The sequence below is a fragment of the Chrysochloris asiatica genome, unplaced genomic scaffold, assembly GCF_000296735.1.
Source record: "Chrysochloris asiatica unplaced genomic scaffold, ChrAsi1.0 scaffold00012, whole genome shotgun sequence".
Taxonomy (NCBI): Eukaryota; Metazoa; Chordata; class Mammalia; order Afrosoricida; family Chrysochloridae; genus Chrysochloris; species Chrysochloris asiatica.
Genome location: NW_006408530.1, coordinates 28,776,266 through 28,793,903, shown reverse-complemented (window position 1 = coordinate 28,793,903; position 17,638 = coordinate 28,776,266). Strand labels below are relative to the sequence as shown.

The following is a 17,638-nucleotide window of genomic DNA, read 5'->3' as shown; positions in this document are numbered from 1 at the left end:
GTTGGCCCAGGATCGGACATTGTTTCATTCTGCTGTGCATGGGGTCGCTATGAGTCGGTTCCGACTCGATGGCACCTGACAATAACAACAACAATGCCCAGGATATTGATGTTTATGTATTCCATTTCATTATTGATTACTTCCAATTATCCCAGAGTCCTGGTTTGGCACTGCAAGTTAATGCACAAGGTCGATTTGGATGACAGGATCGGTGGTTCAAGCTCACTAGATGCTCCTTGGAAACCCTATATAGGGTTTTTGTGAGTCAGAACTGGCTCGATAACACTTAACAACAACAACAACCATTCAGAAGTGGTCATCATCACATTCCTAATCTGTTTTAGTCTGGACACTCTGCTGAAACATGCCCACTATGAGTGACTCTGCTGATTTATAAAATACCGCTGGTATAGTTTCCAACATCACAGCAACACACAAGGATACCACACTGCAACAAACTGACTAGTTATAACCCCTAGTGTCTATAACTCATAAAATTTTAGCTAACCTCCACAGGACTAGCCAATATCCCTTTCACACTCCTTCCTTGCAATAGAGAAGCAAGCTATTTTTTCTTATCTGCTTACTGGTGGTCAAATTCTAAAACCCAGACTCATGTTATCTATCTATCTATCTATCTATCTATCTATCTATCTATCTATCTATCATCTGTCTTTTTTTTTCAAGTTTTTATTGTGAACTGAGTGATACTTTACACTGGAAAACATCAGCTTTATACCATTGTTTCATTACAATGATTACAATCTCCTCTGTGCATCATCATTCAACAGTATTTGCTTCCATTCCCTGTTTGTTTTTGCGGGGAGGTGGGGGCAGGGATGTACACAAAAACATTCAGGAATATATAACAATTTAAACAACCAGAGGGCACATTCTGCAAACCTGCCTCCTGGCCTCCAGTACCCACTCCCTCTCTTGCCATGAGTTCAGAGTTCTCAGCTGCTCCCTCTCTCCAAGTCTTTATTTCTGCCTCCATCTCTGGTGTTACTGCTTCTCTGGATAAGGTCCAACACTCTGTTCTTGGGCTCCTCTCTCTTGATAGTCCTAAGATCCTCTGTTTCTGTACTGTAAGATTAACTACTCCCCCATTTTTGTTACAAAACTTCTACGTTTACAGTTGTGACAGCTACAATTAGTCATGATAACAGTTTCTCACTATTAAATCTTGAGAATCTTATCCCCATTTCTTTTCACCAGACCCATCTAGGCAAGATGAAAACCATTGAGTGGGGAGTCTCCTTCCCCCACACACTTAAACTAAACGCCCTCTTGAAAATTTGTAAGCCAGTCATTCCATGCCTTTATCGCCCCCTCGTTTTAGGTAGCCAATGCCTAAATTCCCTGTCCCTGTCTACCCTGTATACAGAGGGGATAGGATTGATACTTGATGTGAAGAGTCTTTCCCTCTCAGTTGGTATTTTGAGCTACTATATCCATAAGTATAGGTCAAGTTCATCAAATTGTAGCAATTTACACTTATTTCCTTTATTAACAATTGTTTTGTTGTTATTGTTGTTTTGTCTTCTTCTAGTTGATTCTCAAGCCATTGAGGCTAGGTCAAATGGATACTATCTGCAAGTTTCTCATTCTTATACATCTCCCCTCACTTCATATCAGCTGGATGCTTCACTCTCATCTCTAGCCTTCTGTGGCTATGTCCTTGTCCATGGGCTCAGGAGTTCCCAGGCATCACCACACTTCGGACCAATCAGCCCTTCCTCTTCTCTCTCTCATCTCCAGGTCAACCAGTCTGTGGAACACAGTTGGACTCAGCCCATTTCTTCATTGTTGCCTTTCCCCCTCTTCCAGTCACCAATAGACCAACATGGTCGCCAGCAAGCATACATGCCTGCTTATGTGTTCCCTTTGAGTTTCAGTCTTGGAGGGAGGTTTGTCCTGAAGGGACTTGGTTGCTTGCCTTGATGGCTCCACTGCAAACAATCTGCTAGTTCTTGCAGTAGCCAGTCATACTGACATTTTTGTTTTGAATTTTTCCTGCTGATCTTTCTTTGAAGATGTGTCTTGTGTTGCTCTAGCTGTTTCAGGCTGGTCATCACCTATCTTTGCACTCATTTCCCAGACAAGATCTCCTAGGTGGAAAGTTCCCTAAGGACAGAAGTATTTGCCTTTTTATCCCCTCTGGTTAGGGCTCCATGGGACAATCCAACCAACTTTGAGACACAAGGTATGTTTGTTCAGCTCTCCCAGAATTTTCTGTATTGCTCATAGCTAGCACAGCGCTGTTTTTTATCCCTTCTACCTGACTGATCACTACAATCTGTTCAATGAAAATTGGAAGGACCACCATGACAGGAGTCTCTGGCATACTGTGAAAAATCTGCATAATTCCCTTTATGTCTTGCCATAGCACAGGGTAGAAGTGGGAGTCATCTCCCAGAATATTGGATGTGGCAAGACAGACTCTGGAATGAGTCCTGTTTGTTGTAGTGGTTTACACAGTGTGGTACAGAGTGTGGGCTCTATAGTTCAACTTGCCCCACATTGTCTATGTCAATATGTTCCTTCCATTCTATTAAAGTACCCCACACAGAGGGAGTCTGCCAGTGCTCAAATTTGCTAGTACTTACTTGCAAAATATCACACTCTTTATAGTTTCTGCACAATAATATGTTTAATTGCAGACTGACTGCCCTTTACTGTGCAATTTACGTTGAGACCATAGTTTATTTTCATAGTCACATAAATGATGTGCAATAAGAAATGTAAGTCTATTATGTGGAGAATATAGTATTATGCATTAAAAGTTTTAGAAATTCCTACTTATTTACCATCATAAATCATCTAAACTAGGTAACACAGATAACTGAGCTTTAACTACCATCTTTAAGGTGATAGTTTTGTGACTCTCCTCTATTAGATGCCTTCTGTATTTAGTAGGGTTAGGTGACATTCTTATTTTTGTTGTTGTTGTTGTTTTAACTTTTTATTGTAAATTGAATGAAGATTTACAAAGTAGTTCTTTAGTTTTATATTCACCAAATCATGTCCTTTGTTTCACCTCAATGATTGCAATCCCCTCAGTTTAACATCACTATTCCACTTTTCCCCTGTGTTTCTTATTTCCATTCCTCCTTCCTTCCCACCTCTTATGAAGTTTGTCCTTAGGAAAATGCTGCACTTTTGATCTTGAATGGTGGGCTAGTCTATCATGTATATCCCTCACTTGTGCTATTGTCCTCTCCTGTATACCTACCTATTGCTTGACTGAAAATCGATCCCTGGGGGTGAGTTCAGTTCGAGACCTGAAGGATGCCTAAGAGCTGTAGTCTCAGGGTTCCACCAGTCTCTATGACACCAACCAGCAAGTCTGGTTTTTTTTTTTTTTTTGAGTTTTACTCCACATTTTCTCCTACTCTGTCCAGGACTTTCTAATGTGATCCCTTTCAGAGCAGTTGGTAGTGGTAACTGGGTACCATCTCATTCTTCTGGTCTCAGGATCATGGAGACTGATGTTCATGTGTTTCATTAGTCCACTGGGATAATTATTCTATGCATCTTCAATTTTCATCACTTATCTTTCCTCTGAACAGCGAGAGACCAATAGTTGCACATTTGGCAGATCATTAGCTTTTAAGAGACTAGAAACATGAAGAAGGAAGTAGTAAAAGAGTGCTTCGAAAACTTCATAAGAAAATGGAATTAAAGATAATGGAATTTTTCCATAAACTTTTTGAAACCCCCTCAGATATGCCTGGCTTAGGGCCATACTTGCTATTATTCAGTCTGAATCCCTCCCTCATAGAAAAGAAAAGAGGACTGTGTGGATGATATTGTTGTTGTTGATTCATAACAATCCTGTATAGGGCTCCAAGGCATGTCTAGTGAGTTTGAACTGCTGACCTTGAGGTTAGCTGTCCAGAGTTTATCCTACAGTACTGCACCAGGACTCTGTGTAGATGATAGAGAAGTTCTCTCTAAAGTGTGGGGTTTAGCTTTGGCCTTAAATGATAGTGATATTCAGGACAATGCTTAAAAGATAGTGATATTCAGGATAAAGGGACCATAACAAAACTCCTCAGTGAAAAATGTTCACTTTTGGAACCAAAAGATACTCTATTGAAGAAATTTTTTGAAAAAATAGGAGGGTAAGTAAAAATATATATTACTATAAAATCTAGAATTTTTGTATTAAACAAAAATATAGAATTGTGTAGCTATTATTTTTCAGCATGTCTTCCATCTAGGTCTATACACTTCTGAAGGCATTGTTTCAATCTCTTGAACCTTTTTTCTAAGATATGTTTGCTCTTTAACTTACATCATATTGAAACAGCAGTTTTGGCATCCTTGAGGGCCACAAATTGTGTTCCTTTAAAATGTTCTTTGGGTTTTAGGAACAAAAATAAATTTTAAAGGGCAAAGTCAGGGTTGCAGGGTAGATGGAGTAGCATTTCCCAAGGACATTCTTGTAGGATAGTCCTTGCTACCCTGGAAGAATGAGCAGGTGCATTGTTGTAATGGGGGAAAAAAATGTCTCAGCACAACTTTCCTGGTCTTTTTCTCACCAGTGCAATTTTCAATATTGTTCAAATGTCTTCCTTAGATGCCCTGGTGATCTCCTGCGTCCTTCAAGAAAAGCTATCAATATTACCCCTTTGGGATTCATAAAACAGTTATCATACCCTTCTGATCTGACCTCAATGACCTGAATTTGTCTTTGAAGTCTTCCTTTCCTTCATTAAAACAATTAATGTATCTAAAAACTGTTGTTTTATGTATAGCATAAAACAACTTGTTATATCGCCTAAACTTTTTGCATAGCTTTAATTATTTGAGGAAGATGTCCACTTGAGGCTTGTGAAGATTTTGATATCATCACTGACTTCAAAAATAATTTTTTCTTATCAAACAAAAATTATATATATATATATATATATTTTTTTTTTTAACGCACTCTAGTGATACTAAGATTAGTGTATTACTAAGAGAATTTGCCTGCAGCCATCCACTGATTACAAAGCCATATTTGAACACATTTGATTCGAAAAACCCATGCATGTATAAACTAGAACCTTGGTAGCAATACTTTTTAACTTACCCTCATGTAAATAACAATGCAATTTAAGGGCATGACTTCTTGTTAGACCATTCCTATTTTTTATATGTAAAGGCAATGGTTCCATCGCTTTTTGTTATTAGGACCTTGTTTCCTTAGTCTGCCTAGATCAAGAAATTTACAAATGAAAGAAAGCTATTTTGAATTCAGTACTTTCAAATGAAATTAAGATTTCATTAATCAAAACAGTACTTACACTCATTTACCAAGGATGGTATCACCATTTTTGAGATTCTATTATAAGTTGAGACTAAAGACAAAGATTAGTATGTAAATGTATTCATGAACTCCTTGCATAATGCTGCAGCTGTTAGTGTCTCTACAACTAGGTTGGAAACCTCTGTTTTAAGGAGATGAGAATGTAGCTTCCACAATTATTCTTGTAATAACCCATTGGCTTTAAAATTCAGCAAATTTTTTGCTAAAACGTTTTATGAATAAAGCATGTTGTTGTTGTTAGGTGCTGTCAGTGCCCAATAGAATGAAGCATTGGCTGGTCCAGTACCTTCCTCATAATTGTTATGCTGCCATTGTGCCAGTACATCTCACTGGGGGGCTTCCTCTTTTTTGATTATCTTCCATTTTACCAATCATAATGTCCTTCTCAAGGGACTGGTCCATCTTGATAACTTGTACGAAGCATGAGATATGATATCTTGCCATCCTGGCTTCCAAGGAGCATTTGACTGTATTTTTTCCAACACAGGCCTGTTTGTTCTTCTGGCAATCCACAGTACTTTCAATATTCTTCCTCAGTACCATAACTCAAATGCATCAATTCTTATACAGTCTTCCTTAGTCATTGTCCAATTTCCACATGCATATGAGGGTATTGAAAATACCAGGACTTGGGTCAAGTACACCATAGTGCTTAAACTTAAATCTTTGTTCTTGAACATTTTTAAAATAGATCTTGTGCAGAAGATTTGCATAAAGCAATATGTTGTTTGGATTTTTGACTGCTGCTTCCATGAGTTTTGATTGTGGATCGCAAAGAAATGAAGTATTTGACAGCTTCAGTCTTCTTTCAGTTTATCATGATGTTGTTTATTAGTCCACTTAATTAGTCTTCTGGAATATTCATTCTTACAGTGTTACCCATAGCTTGTCACAGTCTATGCAGTTGAAAGCTTTTGTATCGTCACTAAAGCACAAGTGAACAATTTTCTGGTATTCTCTGCTTTCAGCCCAAATCCACATGACATTAGTAATGATATTTCTAGTTCCACATCCTTTTCTGAATCTGGCCTGAATTTCTGGCGTTTCCCTTTCAACATACAGTATATGCAATTTAAAAAATTATCTTCAGTAAAAGTTTGCTTGCATGTGATATTAATAATATTATTCAATGATTTCCATATTCCCTTGAGAATCCTGTCTTTGGAATGGGCTCTTCCAATTGATTGGCTAAGTAATCGTCTTCCATATTTCTTGGCATATATGAGTGAGTGACTTTAGTGCTATGTCAGTGTGCTGAAAGATTTCAGTTTGTATTCCATTAACTCCTGGAGCCTTCTTTCAGTTCCTTCAGTATAGCTTAGACTTCTTCCTTCGGTACTTTTGGTTCTTGATCATATGCTATCTCTTACAGTGGTTGATCATTGAACATTTCTTTTTGGTACATTGAGTCTGTGGATACCTCCCATCTTCTTTTGATGCTTTCTGTATCATTCAGTATTTTCCCCATGAAATCCTTTAATATTTCGAGTCAAAGATTGATTTTTTTTCTTCTTCAGTTCTTTCAGCTTGAGAAATGCTGAACATATTCTTCCCTTTTGGTTTTCTGACTCCAGATCTTTCACATTTCATTATAATTCTTGACTTGGTTTTCTCAAACTTCCTTTTGAAATAGTCTGTTCAGCCATGTTGCTTCATCATCTCTTCCATTCACTGTAGCATCTTTATCCTAGAGAATAAGTTTCAGAATCTCTTCTGACATCCATCTGGGGGTTTCTTTCTTTCTTTCCTGTTTTATTTTTTTACTTTACCAAGTTCTTGATGTCATTCCACAGTTTGTCTGGTCTTAGACAATTAGTGACTAAAGCATCAAATATGTTCTTGAGATTCAGGTAGCAGCTGTTCAAGTTATATTTTGACTCTCATGGATAGTTTTTATTTTCTTTAGTTCTTAAGTTTCCTTCTTAAGTTTGTAAACTTGTATATCGCCTGTTCCACAGTTGGCCCCTGGCCTTATTTTGGCTGATGATATGGAGCTTTTCCACAATCTCTTCCAACAGACATAGTCAAGTTGACTTCTTTGCATTCCATCTGGTGAGCTTCATGAGTATAGTTGGCATTTTATGTTTTTATTTTTTTTTAAAGGCAATTGCGCTTTCTGACCTTGGATCAGAAAGTACTGTGCCATCATGTCTGTGCTGACACCTCTGCTGCTGCGGGGCCTGATGGACCAGGTCAGGTGGCTCCTGGTGCTGCACGTTCACATCTACTCTGAGCCTCCACAAGAGCAGCTCAGAAACGTAGATTATGTCATTGGACCCACCACCTGCTTACTGTGTTTCCTAATGTTATTAGGCTGGGTCCTGTCTTACCTGGAGAGCTACAAAAAGCAGGAGTGAAGGGGACAGCCCTCTCCTGCACTCTGCACCCTGACCTCTCCCCACATCCACCTGACTCATCCTTGCCCATCTGATTATGTCTCCTACATTCTAGACCAGCCAGCCCTGGATCTTGTCCTTCATTACTGCAATCATGACCTTTCCATGCCTCCATGGTGACATCCTAGGACCACGGCTTAATAAGGCCTGTTTGGAGGAACCACTACTTGTACCAATAAAATCTAATGAAACTTTTGTTTTTGTTTTTGTTTTTTTAAAAAAAGTATTTGCCATGAACATGATTGTCAGCATTATTTCTAACACCAAGGCCATACATTCCAACTATTGTTCTTCCCTCTTTTTTCTAACTTTGCATTCTAATCACCAGTAATTATCAATACATCTTGATTGCATATTTGATCAATTTCAGAATGAAGAAGTTAGTAGGATTCTTTCATTTCATCATCACTGGCTTTAGTGGTTGGTGATAAATGTGCATGATCGTGGTATTAACTGGTCTTCCTTGTAGGCATTTGCTTATTATCCTACCTCAGACAGCATTGTACTTCAAGATAGATCTTGAAATGTTCTTCCTGATGATGAATGCTCTGCAATTCCTCTTCAATTTGTTGTTCCTGCCATAATAAACCATATGATTGTCAGAATGAAAATAGTCAATGCCAGTCCATTTCAGCTCACTAATGCCTAAGATATCAGTGTTTATGAGTTCCATTTCAGTATTTTACAACGTCCAGTCTTCCTAGAGTCATATTTGTGCATTCCAAAAATTCTGATTATTAATGGATGTTTAGAGATGTTTCCGCTCATTTTGATTTGTGCCTCATTTGCAAATGAAAGTTCTGAAGCTTTATTCCATTGTGTTACCATGGTCAACATTACTTTGAGAAGTCTTCCCCTGTCATATGTTGACTGGCGTCCAACCAGATGGGCTCATCTTCTGACCCTATATGTGACAATATTCCACTGCTGCCCATATGTTTTTATCTTCTACACTATATCTGAAATGTTCTGCTGCTGCTACTCTTAAAGTTTTCAGTGGCTAACTATTCAGAAATAGTCTACCTCTTCTTCTTCCTAGTCTGTCTTAGTCTGGAAGCTCAACTAAAACCTGTCCACTGTAGGTGACCGTGCTGGTATTTGAAATAGTGGTGGCATAACTTCTGGCATCACAGCAACATGCAAACTACCACAGTAAGGCACACTGACAGATGAGTGGTGGAAATAAACCATGTTCAGCGTTATTAGGCTTACCTGTAGATTTTTTTTTTCATTGACATAAGTTTTCTTTTTCAAATGTTTTATTGTGAATTATGTGATAGTTTACATGGGAGAACATTAGCTTTACATTCATCCTATCGTATGTTGTTTCGTTGCCATGGTTACAATGCCCTCCATGCATCATCAACCAACCAAAGTATATACCCTGCAAGCCTACTTCTCTGTCATCATCACACAGACCCTCTTCCTCTCTGGGGCTAGAGTCCCCAGCTGCTCTATCTCTCCATGTCATTATCTCTGCCTCCATCTCTGGCATCACTGCTTCTCTGGGTAAGGTTTTGCACTCCACTCTTCTCCCTTAATGGTCCCAGGGACCTCTGCTCCTGTGCTGCAAAGTCAACCACTCCCCTCCTTTTGCTACAAAACATCTACCTTTACATTTCCAACCCTCACAGTCAGTCCTGATAGCAATTATTCACTATTGCACCACAAGAGTCCTATCCCCATCTCCTTTTATCAACCCCGCCCAGACAGATTGGAGAGTACTCAATGGAGATTCTACTCCTCCGTGCCCTATGGATCTAGGTTCCTACTTGTAGATTATTAAACATACATCTTACTGAAAAGAAAATGCAGATAGAATATTTTAAATCAGTGGTTTATTTTAGAAGGCAGACATAATAGTATTGTCTGGGCATTCTGAAAGAAAGTTTTTTTTCAGTTATTAAACAGCTAAAGAAGCTAGTATTTATAAATGCAAGCATTAAGAAAATGGTAAATTAGAGCCTCAGAATTAAGCATCTGGCTAAAAACTGACAGTTACCAACACTCCTGACGATCAGTCACAGGACCTCAGAGCCCCAGGGAAATCTGACTCCTTATGCTTGCCCTCTTGAGCAACCTATAGCACAAAATGACAGTCATGGTTTCCTGAAGGTACAAGTTTTTTAACCCATCTTCTTCACACAAAGATTGTAACTGTGAAAAGTGCATGAGCTTACAATTGCTTTAAGCACAAAAGTTAAGTTCTTAGGAGCCATTTTGGATTTTTTAATTGTCGCGTTTCCATACCCAAAGACTAGGTATGAATTAATTATTTAAATTTTTTCTGTATATGCAACAGGTATTGTTATACACATAAGAAACTTTGAAAAGTCTGTTCATGATATCCCTTTGCCAGAAATTTAGAAATATTGACATCATCATCATTGAACAAGTATTCAGTATCTCTTGGAGCATGATGACGTATCTTAATAGGCAGATCCCATGCATTAGTGGCATAACCAGTAGGATGTATGGATTATCAGATAATCCCCATTTGAGCACTAGTTGAGTCATTTGTGAGACTTATTTTTTTAGGTGTCTTTGAATTTTAGTTATTTCCACCAGTACATGGAGATTGTTCATACCAACTTTAGTTTGTGATGATTGTGATGTGACAATCATTGTGATGTGATGTCTTAGGTAAACTGTAAAGTTCTATACTTGGTATGGCAGGGGACTTTTATAGGCACAGTTGAAAAGCATGCAGTCGAGGTAGAACTGAACTTTCGCATGCATTGACTTACATTGTGCACAAGCAGATGCAAACACATGATAAACAAAAACAAAGGCTATTCGTTTAAATGTAATAGTTTGTAGTCAGTAACACAATTCATAGCTGAGGAGAGAGCATAACTTATTTGCTGATTGAATAAGAAAAAATGTGGAATTTGGAGCCTTGGGAAGACCTCTAAAGGGAAACTATGAGTTATAGAGGAGAAATAATTGAGAAGGATGAACAAACAGAGAAGACTAAGAGGTAGGCTCTTTGGAATAAGGCATGAAGATCCTAGTAGATCAAAGGCAAATCTTCACATTCCATGTTTATACTGTGGGAGACCTTTTGTGCTGCAGATGGTTAAGCATTGGGCTACTCAAGGAAGGCTGGTAGTTGATACTCATCCAGAGGCACCTTGGAGGACAGGCTTTGTGACCATCATCCAAAAGGTCACAGTCTTAAAAATCTCAATGGAGTACAGTTCTTCTCTGCACACATGGGGTCACCATGAGTTGGCATCAACTAGGTGGCAACAGGTTATAGAGGAGACAGAGCTTTAGTGCTTCTTTTGACCTCACCACTCCTAGAGACCATTTCCTCTCATATTTCAATGGGATAGATCCAGCTCTATGGTTCCATGTGGACCCATATTGAAACTGATTTCCATGTTCTACTGAATATCCTCAGACTCCTGCATGGAGGTGTCAAGCCTGAGAGCTTAGACTTGAATCTCAACTGGCAGCAGAGTCTCCACTGGAATAGAGAGTTAGTACTATGGAAAATTGAAGTCTGTAAATATCTTTATTTCTCTTGTTGTGCTTTGTGTGTGTGTGTGTGTGTGTGTGTGGTTATTGCTGTTATATTGTTTGTTTAATTGAGTCCTTGAGATCTAAGGCTCATATATGTCATAATTACATCCACTGAGCCCCAAAGAGGCCCTCCTTTCTAAGTTTATACTAGGGAAATCAGTCTGCAGTTGGAGAAGTGGTATCACAAAACAGTATTTAATTAAATTGATCAGGTACAATATGTGGATGTTTATTTAATAAATATTAAAAGACTAAATCAAGGAATGAGTTTATGATATGACTCTGCAACTGGAAAAATTATAAAAAATTCCCCACTGGCGAAGTAACAAATAGTACTCATTACTGGGAGAATGAAATGTTACCTCTCTCAGAGGATTTAGATTTTTCTAAGTGGCATTTTTTTTTAGCATCTATAACCCTATTAAACCCTGTTATTTTCTTCCTAATTTGTGTCATTTAGAAATGATTTTCATTTAACATTCCCATGGCTCATTTCTCTCCTTCAGAACATTTTCAAATGATTCCCTGGTAAAGTCCATGCTTTAACACGTTTCCATTATAAAACAATCCTAAGCACCAACTAAATAGCAATATGTAATAGCCTGAACATAAAGGACTGACAGGAGACAAAATTGGGCATCTGGCTGGTTAATTTTTATTCTTGAATGGCCTGCTGCTTCTTTGCCTTTTTTTTTTTGGTGTTTTTGATTCTGTGGGTAAGGCTCCTTGCCTGGTGGACAGGGCTGTAAGGAGGCAATTCTCACAATACTGAAGGGAGGACAGCTATTCCATCCCATAACACAATCATCAAGTGGCACCTCTGGAGGATAGAGTGATTTTTATTCTGCACCCAAGCCCCATAATGGAAAGAAAAGGTTTTCATTTTTGTTCCCACGTTTTGTTCTTTGTGCTTTATAAAATGCTACTTACGTGTTCTGTTGAGTGGTTCTCTTTTCTCTAGAGAATTAAATGAGGGCCATTTAGTAACCTGAATCTCCACAAAAATGAGTTTCCATTCAACAAATACTTAACGGAACACCACTACCCTTCCACCAATGGCTTGAAAAATATAGATGACATGAAAACAGAGTCCCTGCCTGCATACTTCTCACAAGGTTGTGTTTGTTTATTCGTTTGGCTCTGTTTTGAACCAGACACACAGACACCAGTGGTCCAAGTCTGACTCTTGGAATACCAGAAATATATTTAGGTGTGGAGAGTGCAAGGTGTGTTCCCCTGAGCATAATCTCAGTATTTTTTAAGGTAGACATGTGGTAATTAAGACTTTGGTGAGAAAAAGAGATAAAGGTGGTCTAAGAGAATAGAAGACATTGAAAGAAAGAGTCAAACTGAGGACTTTTAGAAGTGTTTGCTCCTCAGCAACCCACGTTAAACTCTAACCACCGAGACTGTTCTAGCCCCAGGAATGTACAACCTGATATTATAATTGTTCTGCTTCAAACTGGTATTGTGCCGGGTGCCAAAGAAATGACACCGGGGTCCTCTGAAAAGTTTTGTGGAGAAGATAGAATTCATGTTGGTTTTAATGGGAAGGTGAGAAATTGTGAGCTAGTATGGACAGCTTGAGCAAATGCACGATGGCAGACACACACAAAAATAAAAAATTCCATGTGACTGGAAAATCTTCTTTAGGAGGTATTAATTTTTATACTATTAATCAAGAATATGGGTCAATATCTTCCTACTGTTTTAGGATAGAAAAGACTCCAAATTCCAATGTATTTTATAAAAGCCCTTTTATTAAGTCTTAAACAGGACATAGACAGAAACAGACAACCCGGATGAAGAAGACCATCAGGGTCAGGCCGTAATGGTGTCCCAAGTACTCACCTCCACTAGGCTTATTTATAAGGCACAGAGAGCAAAGAAACTCAAACCATGACTGGCAACAGATCAATCTGTTACTGCCCTAGGCTGGACTCCAAAAGCTTGAAGGGGACTGTTGATGATCAGGAAAGCTTACAGGAATGGCTCTCAGATCCTCAGGATATGACTCATTGCCTTGTGACCCCAGTACCGCAGTTTCTATTAAAGGGTACACCCAGGCAAGGCAGTGAGAGGTAGACTGCCCCTCCTTGGGCTGGCTAAGGGAGTAGTCTTAATCCAGCTTCAATTCTCATCTAGGGAACAGACAAAGTCCTAGTGTGGCATTGCAGGATAAGCACTAACCCCAAGGTCAGTGATTCAAACCAACAAGCATTTGGAAACCCTATAAAGGGTCACTATGAGTCAGAAGCGACTCTAGGTATTTAACAACTTAATGACAAAGCCTCTTCCTGACTTTTGTGGTTCAATTGTCAGAAGTGTATAAAGTATTCAAGATGGCATCTGAACTTAATGTCAAGGCTCCAGTTGAAGCTAGGACTCTGACCTCTGGCCTTAGCCTTCTGCAAACTTGTTGTTGTTGTTGTTAAGTGCCGTTGAGTCGGTTCCGACCCAAAGCGACCCTGTACAGGGTTTCCGAGAGTGTAAATCCTTACGGGAGTAGAAAGCCTCATCTTTCTCCCGCGGAGCGGCTGGTAGTTTCGACGCTACCAGAGCTCCTTAACTAGATGTGTTAAATTTCATAATCTAAGGAATACTGCTGTGGTGCTGTAGGATAAGCTCTAGACTGTAAACCACAAAGTTGGCTGTTCAAGCCCACCAGCTGCATTTCAGAAACCCTGCACAGGGTTGCTGTTAGTCAGAATTGACTCAACCATCACTTAATAACAACGCACTGCACAATTTAGGTTCCTGTCTCCCAGTAACTTGTCAATGTAGGTTTCTACTCTCTTATGGAGTTCTGATATGGCACTATAGAAAAAACACTGGACTACTAGCCACAGGTTGGTGATTCAAACCCATCAGCCAGTCCTTGGAAATCATATACAGGGTCATTGTGAGTCAGAACCAACTCGATGGTACTTAACCACAACAATAACTCTATTATAGATTGCTGAGCCTAAAACAAAAGGAATAGAATTGCTGTGTGAAAAGGTGGTCAAGATTTACCTACAATAAAGGTAAACGCAATTAAGGCAGTTTTTTTTGAACCGCAAGGCTTTACATGGGAGGGGGAGTGTGATCATGTAAGCTCTGGTTAGTACTGAGATTATTATTAACTGGCATGGAGTCAGATCTGACGTGGGACACCCCAATGTACAACACAACACAACACAAACTTTACCCGGTTCTGTACCATGTTCATGATCATTGGTCTGCTTGAGTCCACTGATGCAGCCACTGTGCATTCTGAGTGTTTACTAATCAATCATCCTCATCTTTCCACATTACATTCAGCAATATTCTGTTGTAGTCCATATTTCCAGTATTTCATTGGTTAATTATCAGAAATGGACTGCCAGATCTTTCTTTGTAGTCTGTTTTAATCTGAAAATACACCTGAAACTTGCCCACTGTTATTATCCTGCTGATATTTGAAACACCAATGCCATAACTGCCAGCATTATAGCCACATGCTAGCCACCGCTACACAACAAGCTGAAATCAGAGAGTTTATTACATCAATTTGTTCTCTGATTTGTGCATGAGGTGTTTGAGAAATAACTTTTTAAACAACTTTTTCACCATTTCTATATTTGTCTAATGTGCTTTGGTAGAAATACCTTCTTGTGTCCCATTTGAAAGCTCAAATGTTGTTGTTGTTATTGTTGTTAGGTGCCATTGAGTTGACTCTGACTCATGACAATGCCACACACAACAGAACAAAACACTGCCCGATCCTATGGCATCCTCAGAATTGTTGCTGTGTTTGAGCCCATTGTTGTTACCGCCATACCAATCCTTCTCACTGGGTTCTCCTTCTGTATCGCTGCCCGTCTACTTTATCCTTTTCTCGGGACTGGCTCCACCTGATTACATGTCCAAAGTACAAGAGATGAAGTAGTTCTGTGTTCCCTTCCAAGGAGCATTCTTGCTGTACTTCTTCCAAGACAGACTTTTTTTTTTTGTTCTTCTGGCAGTCAGGGTCCTTTGAATATTCTTTGCCAGCACCACAGTTTAATGTATCAATTCTTCCCCTGTCTTCTTTATTCCAGTGTCCAGCTTTCACATGCATATCAAGTGATTAAAAATGCCATGGCTTAGGTCAGGTGCACCTTAGATCTCAAAGTAATATCTTTATTCTTAAGTGCTATAAAGAATTCTCTTTCAACAGATTTGAGTCCCATATGAAAATCTAAACTATGCTTAAATTGTCTGATAGATTTGGAAGAATTCAAATTTCTTGAACTCGTTGAATACTTAAATTTCCAATGTGAAGTCTAGTCCGTTAACTCCTCAGCTGTCAGCTCATTTTTCCTGTATCTGTTTTGCTGAGGTCATGTCTTTTCACTTTATAGATTTTTCTCTTACCTTTAACATCCTGTAGGTTTTTTGGGCAGTCTTTTCTAATGTAGATGCTGGCTCCTGACCCTTTCATTCTGTTCTTGTCAGCATTCATAGCATGGAATGTCATTCTTTTATTACTTAATTCTTTACTTTCCTAACACCCATTTTCACTTCTCATTTCCCAACTCTTTTTGTATTCCCCTCACATTTTTTTTTTTTTTTTCACTTTGTGGTTTCTTTCATCTTTGTGCACTCTACATGAGACAGCTAAATAGATCCCCACAGTTAAAAATAGTTTCTGGCTTGATTTGGGATGCCTAAGATGTAGTCTCACCAGTAACCTTTTCTCATCTGATTCCCACCTAACCTGATGACAGCACTCCAGTCTTGTTCTCTGATTGTCCCATTACACAGTGCTGACCTTTGGATTGAGCCTGCATACAGTGTCACTGTGTGGATAGCACTGCCTAGTCATCATTGACAACTGCATGTATTTAAAAATCCAAGAGGAGATTATATTCTTATTTTAAAGGAAATGCATTAATTTACTCATTTGGCAAAAAGTGTGACTCACTCATATCAAATGTCTATACTAAAGTCATATTTGTGATCTAGAATAACATACTACACAATGGGACAGCTTTTCATTTTCTTACAGAGAACTATGTTTCAAATTGGGGGAGATACATTTAAATGATGCCTCCTAAAGGAGTCCTGGTGTGGCACTGCGGGTTAATGTGCTGGACTGCAAAGTCACTTTGAACTCAAGGTCGGCAGTTCAAGCTCACCAGCTGCTCCTTGGAAACCCTATACAGGGTCACTATGGGTCAGAACCTACTCAACAGCACTTAACAACAACAAAGGCAGACAAACTCTCTGTACTGCCCATTGTGATACAAATTTAGAGACAACTTTCACAAACAAATGCATATGAAGTGCCCTAAGAATTCATTTACTGTACTCATTGATTTTACCATAAAACTGTAAATATTCATAGTCAGTAATGGTTCATAGCCACTAACAGTTTAGCAGTCTTTGTTTTGTATGTTTGTGTTTTAACTGTGCTCTGAAAATATTCTACAAATAGCTAGATTCATATAGAGCCGCATTGCCCAGGAGGCTAAATGATTGCCTGTTAGCACTGTTCATTTGGGAGCACAAAAAGAAATTTCTGTGCAAATAATACCACTTTTCTCATGCATTCTAAGAACCTCTTATATTTAAAAGTAAATTTTCCTTATATGTATTTGTTTCAATTGACATCTTAAAGCACATCTGAGAATGCAATATAGCATATAATTGAGGACTAGACCATCTAATAGATGCAGTGCAGGCTCTTTGAGGAAATGAAATGATAATGGAATTCCTTTTCTTGGTGCTAGGAAATGACTGTCCTTTCTGTTCTTCTGTGAAGGCATAACACCATATTTTAGTTGAATTCCCCTGTATGCTTCTTTAGGCAAGTCAGTAAATTCAGAGACGCCAACTGTATCTTGCTTTTTTGGAATATAATTTGACTGTTTGGGCTTGAGTATAGTTTCTTGGGTTATATTAGGCAGGCATAACTAAAAGATAGGCTACTTTTCTATAACTCAGATAATTCCATGTAATTTCTTTTTCCCTTTCCTGTTCTTGACAGGTGCATGAGGCAGTCCCATGCTACAGTGAGTGCAATCAATATTCCTGGGTTGTAGAACACTGGTCTCCATGCAAAATCAACAATGAGCTGAGGTCCCTGCGATGTGGAGAAGGAACCCAATCTAGGAAAATCAGGTATGTGTAAATGGAGACTTTGGGGCATTGGGAACAATGGAATGTAGAGGTAGTTTTTTTAAAAAAATAGAAATTACACAGGATAAACAGAAGCTAAGGGATTTTGCCAAAGCCAATCCTGCTATGAAAAACCTCCTAAAAGTTCTGTGGCCTGAGAACCAACAAGAGCAGACAACAACCAGAGAATGACATATGTGGCAGCATCACCCTGAACTCAATCAACAAATGGAAGAGTCAAGAACAGAATAAAATTATAAGAACAGAGGATCTG

The 17,638-nt window shown here is 38.8% G+C and overlaps 1 protein-coding gene across 1 annotated transcript in view; it reads left to right on the top strand.

The window, feature by feature from the left end:
* The window catches only part of THSD7B (thrombospondin, type I, domain containing 7B), a 904,077-nt gene that overhangs the window by 706,002 nt on the left and 180,437 nt on the right, over positions 1-17,638 (top strand). The window contains exons 15-16 of the mRNA XM_006834598.1: positions 11,327-11,330; positions 17,232-17,367. Coding sequence (XP_006834661.1) covers positions 11,327-11,330; positions 17,232-17,367 — 140 coding nt within the window. The remainder of the gene's footprint in view (positions 1-11,326; positions 11,331-17,231; positions 17,368-17,638) is intronic.